General features: G+C 36.3%; 1 protein-coding gene across 2 annotated transcripts; it reads left to right on the top strand.

The window, feature by feature from the left end:
• The first annotated feature begins 3,708 nt into the window (after positions 1-3,708).
• On the top strand, positions 3,709-9,580 carry LOC113334139 (choline/ethanolaminephosphotransferase 1-like). Of its 2 annotated transcripts, XM_026580488.1 has the most exons (19): positions 3,713-3,878; positions 4,043-4,223; positions 4,373-4,382; positions 4,494-4,544; positions 4,649-4,726; positions 5,007-5,082; positions 5,172-5,194; positions 5,277-5,377; positions 5,867-5,961; positions 6,134-6,202; positions 6,440-6,509; positions 7,311-7,374; positions 7,451-7,491; positions 7,568-7,652; positions 7,909-7,971; positions 8,394-8,452; positions 8,610-8,662; positions 8,922-8,994; positions 9,145-9,580. In XM_026580488.1, the coding sequence occupies exons 2-19, from the start codon at positions 4,087-4,089 to the stop codon at positions 9,164-9,166; spliced, it is 1,170 nt and encodes a 389-aa protein (XP_026436273.1). In that variant the 5' UTR covers positions 3,713-3,878; positions 4,043-4,086; the 3' UTR covers positions 9,167-9,580. The 2 variants fall into 2 exon arrangements, with proteins under 2 accessions (XP_026436274.1, XP_026436273.1); XM_026580489.1 differs by lacking the exon at positions 4,494-4,544 and having other exon boundaries at positions 3,709-3,878.
• The last annotated feature ends 572 nt before the right edge of the window (positions 9,581-10,152 follow it).

Here is a 10,152-nt window from a genome sequence, read left to right as displayed (position 1 = left end):
CAGTAGCAACTGAAGAATTATCACTGACAGATGACCTCAAATCTCCGTTCTCTACTTCCAACTGCAGTATTATTCAAAACGAAATCTATTAGAACATGAACCTTGTTCTTCAGAGTACATAAACCCCAAAAAAAAAATACACAGAGACCAAAGAATAAAGAGGATTAAACGATCTTCATATTCTTCACCTCTTTGTTGATACAAAAGAAAAACAGTTCTTCAGAGCATAAACCTTGTATAAAACTGAAGTCTTATACAGATGATGATGATGGAAAGGAAATCAAAACTAAAAGTTTGGCATCTTCTATTCTCTGAGAGGAAATTGAAAAACGAGAGAGGGAAGAAGGAAGAAGGAGAAGGAAACGAGGAGAATGTCCGAGAATACGATGGAGAGTTGGAGACTAAGAAAAGGGTATAACCCCTAATATCAACGGCCAGGATTTAATCCTAAAGTCAACGGATACAGATCCTCGGTACTACGGGACGGGAATAGCCTAGAACCGTTACTTGTACCTACTCTAGGCATGGTACCAGTTTTTGGTACTTGTACCTGTCCCGTATGATCACGGTTCCGGGACGGTACCGGTATGGTTCCTGCGGTTCCGGTACGGTTCCTGTGCAGCCCTAATTTTAGGAACGATTTTTTAGGGACCATGGTTTTTTTGGGGGGACCATGGTCTTATTAGGCCAACCTCTCTATACTTATAAGGGGAGTCCCGAAGTTAGGTAAATACCCATTTACCATTTATTTTAATTTAAATTAAAATTAATTTAATAACTATATAAGTCTAATCATATACTCCTACATCTAATCTAAATGAATTTATTAACCAAAATCAAAATCAAAAGAGCAATCGAAAAATTTTAGTTTTGATTTTTTTTTTATTCTCTTATTCTTCTCTCTTTCCTTGACGTTCCTCGTTCAATTGAAAAACCCATCAAAATAATTCGTTTTTGGATAGGAAAATTGAGTAGAAATCATCAAAATATGGTTTAAATGGATGTTAAAAGGCATGTTCGGTTAGGAATAGTTTTAAAAAAACTAGTTTTGTAACCGAACATTCTGAAACCAAGAACACGAAGAACACTTCGGTTATCACGAATTTAATTTTTCATAACCGAACTCCGAGTTCGGTTGGTTCGCAAAAAATTCTAAAACTAGTTAGTAACTGAACTCTACCCATAATACAAAAAAAAAAAGTAACCGAACTGTGTTATTTTTCCTACTACGTTGAGTTATGATATAATCGAACTTTACCTACCTTGTTCGGTTGGTTCGCAAAAATTTCTAAAACTATCTAGTAACCGAACTCTACTTATATTCCAAAAAGAATTTTTTTTTCCAATTTTTGCCTACTATGTTGAGTTTCAATTTAACCGAACTTGTTCCACTATGTTCGGTTTGTTCGCAAAAAATCTTGACAAACCGAACTCTTCACTAATTGCATACATGTGGAGTTCAGTTAGATATGTTGTTGGGTTAAAGTTTGCGAACCAACCGAACATTACTCTGTAAGTCCTATAAACAAAGTTCGGTAACCTGCGTGTATGGAAAAGGTAACCGAACAACTAAAAACCTCCATTAAAGAACGAGTTCGGTAACCTGCGTATATGGAAAAGGTAACCGAACTACACTTTCAGATGAGTTCGGTAACCTGTTCTTCACATAAGGTAACCGAACAAGCCCAAATCTACCCTAAAAATTTACAGTTTTTTGAAAATTTGGAGCAATTCAACCAACATTATCTAAGTTTGAAACATACCTGGGTATCCAAATACTCTTCCTTCGGTTGTGGTTGGTAAAATCCTTTGTTTTTCATGTTTTCTTTCTTCATCTTCTCCAACTTTACTCTCTCAATAATTCTGCTTCTTTTAAAAAAAAAATCCTTCTGATTTTTTTATCTCATTAATTATCTTTAACTTAATCATTTTACTAATCACTACGCTAACTATTATTAACACTAACTAATCATTACCAAGAAATTAATCAAGAGGGTAATTTAGGTATTAATATAAATATCTAGATAAGGGGTGACCTAGATTTACTTCTAATGTCTTTACCCAAAATAAAACCATGGTCCCCCAAAATAACCATGGTCCCCAAAAAACCGTTCTTTTAGAAAATAATGGGGTTGGGAAGAATTTTTTCACCAAAAATGGACGCGCCAGTGAATTTTTTTTTCATGGATTTCACAGTGGAAAAATCTACAGAAATGGGTCTCACAGTAGTTTTCACTTTCACATTTCATTAAGTCTACAAACCGGCCCACTTCCTTACAGCCCAAATGTAGTTTCAAATACAAGGGCTAAGATTTAGGGATGGCCATTTGCCCCACCCAAACCCATCCCCGTGGGTACCCGTCCCTATTGGGTAGGGTTTTACCCGTACAAACGGGGTTGGGGTTGGGTATGGGTAATACCCGAAATTAGTGAAGCGGGATGGGGCGGGGATGAGATTCTAGGTTCCCGCCCCATACCCGCCCCTTAGAGCAACTGCAGTGGTGCGAGTATAACCAAAGACCAAAGAAGGAAAAAAAGATCAAATTTTGGGTTTAGTATGGTGTGTGACGCTACGGTGGAAAGACTAAATTTGGTCAGACGTACATTATACGTTCGCCTGGTGCGGGGCGTAGACTATACCAACGCCTGATTGGGTAGATTCTAAAAAAAAAAAAAAAAATGAAAGAAGTGGGGCGGAGGTATAAAGCCCGCCCCACTAAAATGGTTTTGAAAACAAAGAATGGGGCGGGGGTATAATGCCCGCCCCATACAAAAATTAAAAAAAAAAATGGGGCGTAGACTTTACGTACGCCCCATGTGGAGCGTAGACTATACCAACGCCTGATGTGGGGCGTGAAATATACGTCCGCCTGATGTGGGACGTGCATTATATGTCCGCCTGGTGGTGGGGCGTGAAGTATACCAACGCTCGACTATATTTGGGTTTAGTCTTGGTCCCAGACCAAATATACTCTGGGTTTTAGTCATTGATCAAAATTTGATCGATAGTACGTTCCACTACGTCTGTTCAAAAGACCAAATATTTGGGTTTACTCTCCCACTGTGGACGCTCTTAGGTTCCCATTTTAGGATTTTATATTTTTATTAATTATTTATATTATATTTAAACTAAGATATTATATTATATTATATTATATTATAAAAGAAAAGATAAAAGTATAAGATATCATTAATTATTTGTATTATATTTAAACTACGAAATTATATTATATTATAAAAGAAAAGGTAAAAATATAAGATATCATTAATTATTTATATTATATTTAAACTAAGAAATTATATTATATTATAAGAAAGATACTTGATAAGAAATAATTAAGAACTAAAATGAGTGATGCTTGTTTATACACCAATTTGTTTTTCTCTATGGTTGTTTTACGATGAATTTATGAGTTTGAAATTTTAAATTATTATTGGTTGAACATAGGTATTGATTATTAAATTAACTCATCATATTTAAGCTTAATGTTATGGGTAACCCGTAAAAAACCCGCCCCGTACGGATATTTTCCATACCCGCCCCGTCCCAGATCAAGCGGATAATGGGGAGGGTGTGGTTTTTTTTTTTGAACGGGGCAGTGACTGGGATACAAGATCCCCGCCCCATGACCATCCCTACTAAGATTGGTAATTAAAAAAAAACATTAACTGTCCTGTTCTTTGTAACTTTCACTTTGAAAAAAAGATCTCCTTTTTCCTCTTTTGTCTTTGGCTTCTTTTTAGTTTATTCATTCACTTATTGTAAGAACCAACGAGCGGGAGAGAAGAACCATTCTTTCAATCTCGCGGCCACAAAACTTGGATTCCCTGATCTCTGTTTTCCATCTTCCTATCCGATCTCGACAGCACTATCTCAAGTAAGAACTCTCGTTTTTTCCCTGTAATTTTCTTATCTTATACTCTTGGGAAATGGAATAAACCTCGTTTTCATAAACTGTGTTCCCTTCTCCATTCAGATTTACTATATTTTTAGATTTTCTAACTTAATTTTGTTTCCTGTAAACCCTAATTTTTTGAAAAGGAAATCTACTGGATTGGTTAGATCCTTCTTGAGAGAGTTTGAAGATGGGTTATGTTGGGGTACATGGAGTTGCTGCGTTGAAAAGACACAAATACAGTGGTGTAGATAATTCGCTTGTTGCGAAATACATCTTACAACCCTTTTGGACTCATTGCGTTACTTTGTTTCCACTTTGGATGCCGTAAGTCTTGATTTCGTATGTTACAGGGCAATGTATTCGCTTCAATTTGTGTTTGTTTAGTACAGATTTTGATATGTAGCATGAGATTCTAATATATTGTTTGCTTTTCGTTGTTGTTGACATGTTTGGATGCTTTACCATCACTCCAGACCAAATGTGGTATGATATCCGTCAATGATTACTTTACTTACCCTTGATTATCTTGTAATTTTGGGAGAGAGAAGTTACTTGTACTAATGAGTTTTTTTTTATTGTGAATTTATTTTGTAGATAACACTTATTGGTTTTACATTCTTATTTACTTCAGCACTCCTTGGTTACGTGAGTGGACGTTCCTGCCATTTTGTGGTCGCTGATTGATATGGTTAACGGAGGATACTTACTCTTCTTTGTCATTGAATTTCTTTATGTCTTTTGCATTTCAGGTGTATGCTCCTTTTTTGGATGTACCACCTCCAAGATGGGTACATCTTGCACACGGATTGCTTCTTTTCTTATACCAGGTTTCCTATTGTTTTCCTTGTTAACTATTTAAGGGAAATGTTTTTCTTTGCGTGCATTAAACTTGTTCGATAGATTGTGTTTACACCTCTAATAGGTTAAGGTGTTTTTAACACGATACACACAAGTGTCTCTTGGAATTTGATAATGTTTTGCTGTAGAATTATTTAACTCACTGCGCATTGTCTTTCCGTTTTTTGTACCCGAAGAGATTATGTTACTGTTTATGAAGTACATTGACATGTATGAATATGACTAATTACCACTCAATGTGTGTGCTAGACATTTGATGCTGTTGATGGTAAGCAAGCTAGACGAACAAATTCCTCCAGTCCCTTGGGGGAACTTTTCGACCATGGTAACTCTTCTTCCACAGCCGTTTATTTTCTTCGGTGCTGTGTTTTCTTTAATGACGAATGCATATTGACCCGTCATTTTTTTTTGCAGGATGTGATGCACTTGCATGTGCGGTAAGTATTTGGTAATTTGGTTTTATAGTACAACCCTAGCTATTGGTTTCCCCGTTAAAATGTTCATTTTCTTTACATTCAGCTTGAAGCCTTGGCTTTTGGGAGCACTGCGATGTGTGGAAAGAGTGCTTTCTGGTTTTGGGTTATTGCAGCTGTTCCATTTTACGGTGCAACTTGGGAGAAGTATGTTGTACCGATCACGCTTTTAAACACTATGTTTTTTTTGTGCTTAACCATGTCCTTGTTACAATAAGACTGTAAATAGTGTTTCCTGGGATAGTGGCACTCTTCTGTAAGAAACTTTCCCCCCATCTCGTATGTCTTGTTTCCTTCGCAATATATGGTGGGAGCTGGTTTGGTGATTACACATCGAGGTGCTGTAGGAAATAGGCTCTTTTTTCTTAATCAAATAGAAGAACTGGGGACCAATTGTGAACAAGAACTGGGTATTTGAACTGCCAGACTATGAAGATTGTCTACTCTTTTCCATAAGAGCTCTAATGGGGACCTTCTACCTCTGTAGACTGCAATAGTCACTAGCTGCCATCATTACCCGTCAGACTATCGATCCTTTTTTTAACCCCCATATAGATGCTTAATTTCAGTAGTCTACATGAATGATTAGTGACTAAAAACTGTGCTAATTTACTTACAATCCTGTCATTGTTGTAGCTATTTCACCAATACGCTTCTTCTTCCGGTGGTAAATGGACCCACTGAAGGTCTCATGTTGATATACTTGACCCACGTCTTTACCTTTTTCGTTGGTAGGTGCTTCAAATTTCTGTTTTTCTATTTGCTATGTATGCTGTCACAGGACTCACCAGTCACCATAATTTAATGTTCTCCGATTGCTACATTGATGACCCTAGTCCTGAGTCACAAATTTAGTTTCAAGTTGGAGTCTAAAAACGGTCCTGTAATTTCTTTCATTTTCAGGTGCTGAATGGTGGGTTCAACAGTTTGGGGTGTCTATTCCTTTATTGAGTTGGGTACCTTTTATTTCTGGTAAGAAAATCCGCACTCCTCAGTATGGCTTACTATTAGCGACCAATTAACCCGAAATTGGGCAGTGAATGAACCGTGTTCAACTCTCCAATGTTACTAAAGTGGTTCCTGTATCTTGCAGACTATACTTCCTGATTTATTTTATGTTGCAAGGCCTGTAGTTCTTTTTATCATGGAATGTTTACTTGTATTCCTATTTAATTTGATTTGCGTTATTCTTTTTGCTGTTTATGCCAGAAATCCCGATGTACAGAGTTGTTTTGCTTCTGATGACTGCTTTTGCTGTTATACCAACTGTTATCTTCAAGTAAGTAACTATTTCTAGTTTCCATGGTTGCAATTTTTTTTTTTTCATATACATAATTGGTCATTCACAAATGCAAACACCAAACATCTTTTAATACACTGATTTTTGTATACCTTTTGAATAAGTTTCCCATCTGAGCCCGTGTTGCCCATTTACCAGTGACTACAATTTAGAAAAATTTACACTTGAGCCTCGTTGTTGTGTTAGTAAGCGATTTGGAGCTACCTATGAGAATGCTCGGTCCCAATGCATGTCACTGCGCCTTGTTTATCATCAGCAGCTTGTAGCCAGTCGCTGAACAATGTCTGTCTGGCTTAGATAAATCTGAATTATCGAAGAATAAGAACTTATTTACAAATTTCTAATAGAAATGCTAAAGAACAAGCACGAAATATCTTAAAGTTTAGGGGGTTCATCCAACCCTCTGAGATGTTGGCTGTGACACTCAAGCTTATGTACAGAAAGGCTCTAAAATCATCGAATCGCTTTTCTCAATGCAATCGCCAAAGGGAGGGTAACAAAAGCTTGTAGGGATCTGCTTGCTGTAATTTAAGGATTTTAGGCTAGCTTTACTGCTCAAATCGAAACCCATTCCCATGCAATGAAGTGTGCATCCTATGATGTATAATCTGCACTCTTATAGGAAATATGCATGCTCATCAGGTTGACAAACCCTGAAATTTTGTACTTTATTAAATATGTTATTGAAGCGGCATCCACACTTTAGCTGGCCTTCATTAAAACGTAGGTGTTTCTCTTTTTAGCAATTTTTGACTCTGGTTTGTTTCGTCTCCTCTGCAGCATATACAATGTCCAAAAGGTCGTTCAAGCAAGAAAAGGAAGCATGTTCCTGGCATTAGCAATGGTAATATTGTTATCACTATCTGCTATCTGTGTTTCTATTTCCGCGTTGCTTAACTTTTGCATCTGTTTCTTGCCAGCTTTGCCCCTTCATCATACTCTTAGGAGGAATACTAGTCTGGTATGTGTTAATATTTTAAAACTTGTGCTTCTTGTTTATCCTTAGGACGTAATTACAGAATCTGACTTCTTTGCAGGGATTATTTGTCCTCAGCTGATTTCATCAGGAAATATCCGCATTTAGTCATATCAGGAAGTGGACTTGCATTTGGATTCCTTGTGGTGAGAGTTTACTACCTTCATTTGGAGTTATTCTCTTCTATTATTTAACTGGTATTGAAAATTTTATGAGTTATACATTTTGCGAGCTTTTCAATGTTTTAAATTCTTGTGATTTCCAAAATAAATGCTGAAGAGTTGTGTGAGCAGTATGTGTGCGAATTTGAGGACCATTCAGGATATGTTAGTTGATACTGCCTGTATGATCTCGTGCTTATCATATTACATTATATAAGAAGAAAAAATTGTGTATTGGCAGGGGAGGATGATTCTGGCTCATATGTGTGATGAACCCAAGGGATTGAAAACTGGAATGTGCATGGTATGCTTCAATTTCCACTCATTTTTTTTTAATAAAGTTGTTACCTAGCTTAACTTAAGCAGTTACTCTCTCAGTATATTTTTGAACTGATTAAGGTGCACTAGTGTTGCAGTCTGGTGTACTTTGATCTAGTAATGCGCGAAGAAGCAATATTTTTGAAATATACTTAAATTGTCTAGTGGTGTGGTAAAAGTCGGAGGGTTTTGAGGGAGTGAAAGTAGAGTGCTTAGTTTTTCAACCTTACTTGGATTATCAGAGTATTGACTTGGGCCTCTTAAGTCCTTTTATCTTTAAGCATATATATTATGAGGGAGGATTGTTCAGGTCACTTGATAAATTCAAGTGTTAGAAATAGTTTTCCTCTCTTGTCATATTTCTTATGGAACCTTCGGCAAACTAATATTTACTTTTCTTTTCAACAGTCACTACTGTATCTTCCTTTTGCTGTAGCAAATGCGCTCACTGCCAAGCTCAATGATGGGTATGTATTAATTGATTGTTTTGTTTATGAGAAAGGTAGTGCTTAATTATATATGCAATATAAATTCACCGGACAATTATAATATATAGATTCACGTCTCTCACAATCTTTTATTATAAAATTATCACATTTCTCTTATAATCTCCTTATTTCGCAGAGTTCCTTTAGTTGATGAAAGATTGGTGGTTGTTGGCTACTTTATCTTCACAGGTAACAAAAACAATCTCTTACTTGTCCCCTTTATCTAGCTCAGTATAGTTTCAAGAAAGCTATACAGATTACGAACTTTATGTAATAGCGTGCTCACATAATCTGCTAGTCCTACTTTATTGCAACTAACTTAAAAATAGATCTCCGGTGGCCTGAAGAGGAAATTGATGAAAGATTGGTGGTTGTTGTAGTTCTTTATTTTCACTTATCTTGATATCATCTTTTGTACCTTTAACATTTTTTTTTTTTGATATTTCAGTATCACTGTACCTCCACTTTGCGACATCAGTCGTTCACGAAATTACTGCCGCCTTGGGTATCTGCTGTTTCAGGTGAAATATGTCACTGCATTAGGGAAATATATATGTTTTTACTCCTAGAGACTGCTTAACTGTGTCTTCCTCCATCCAAATTTCCTTTATAAAGATTTTGCAAACAAGTGCTTCAGGTTTAACCCTGTTAATCTTTGTACCTAATTGTAGGATAACCAGCAAAAAGGCGTAAAGATTCCACGACGGTGAAGTCCGATTATTTGCTTCAAGCTTTGGTGGTCCAGAAACTACGTATTATCTATCATTTAACTTTTCCCGATGCTGTGAACTGCTAACAAACTAATTAACACCCGCAAGCAAATTGGCGGTGTATTTAAGTAGTCAACTTTTGTGAATGTTCTTTTTTGTTGATCTGTAGTTCTGGTTATCCTCAAAAAAGGTTTGATTGTTCTTAGAAATAATATTTTTAACCTTACACAATGGTAAAATGGATGTTTCATTCAAGGTAGTTAATTTCGGATTCCGGTTTATCTCGGTCCCGAGCGAGACACTGGTACAACATTGTCTCGGGGAGATTCCGCTTTCAAATTTCGGTGTAATTTCGGTTCCAACTTTTATAATAAGAAGTGTTTGTTGCCAGGTTCAATTAATCCCAATCCTAGTTTGAGTCAGACTAGAAGATTGAGGGAGTATTGACCCACTTAAAAGAAACATAGTATTAGTAAATCTGGTTGTTCACCTTCCTCATCAACACCAAATGATAATTTTAGATCAAGAAATTCAAACACAACAACAAGCAATAATACTAGTGAGTGAATTAATCTGTTTAATTTTTGTACTTGAGATTAATCCACTCAATTTAAAAAAAAATTATATATATATATTCCGGCCGAAATTTTTGCAAAGATTTCGTCCGGCCGAAATTAACAAAATCTCGTCTTCTTGGACCGAAATCCGGAATTTCGCCGAAATTTCGGCCGAGATGGCCGAAATCGACTACATAGGTTTCATTACATTTTTGCAATTTACTTTACTGTAAAGAAAAATTGTGAACCTGGTGGCACAAGACAGTATCCTTCTTCTTTTGATGTGTGAAAGGTGTTCAGTGAGCACAATCTAACTCCAAGACGGCCTTACAAACAAGAAAAATCGAAGTTACAATATAAAAAGGGAAATGGATTGAATTATTACTCTTTGTAAAACAATTTGTGGAGCGGA

Source organism: Papaver somniferum, unplaced genomic scaffold, assembly GCF_003573695.1.
Source record: "Papaver somniferum cultivar HN1 unplaced genomic scaffold, ASM357369v1 unplaced-scaffold_135, whole genome shotgun sequence".
In the NCBI taxonomy this organism is placed as follows: Eukaryota; Viridiplantae; Streptophyta; class Magnoliopsida; order Ranunculales; family Papaveraceae; genus Papaver; species Papaver somniferum.
The sequence above is the reverse complement of the archived record's forward strand: the minus strand, read 5'-3'. Positions and strand labels throughout refer to the sequence as shown.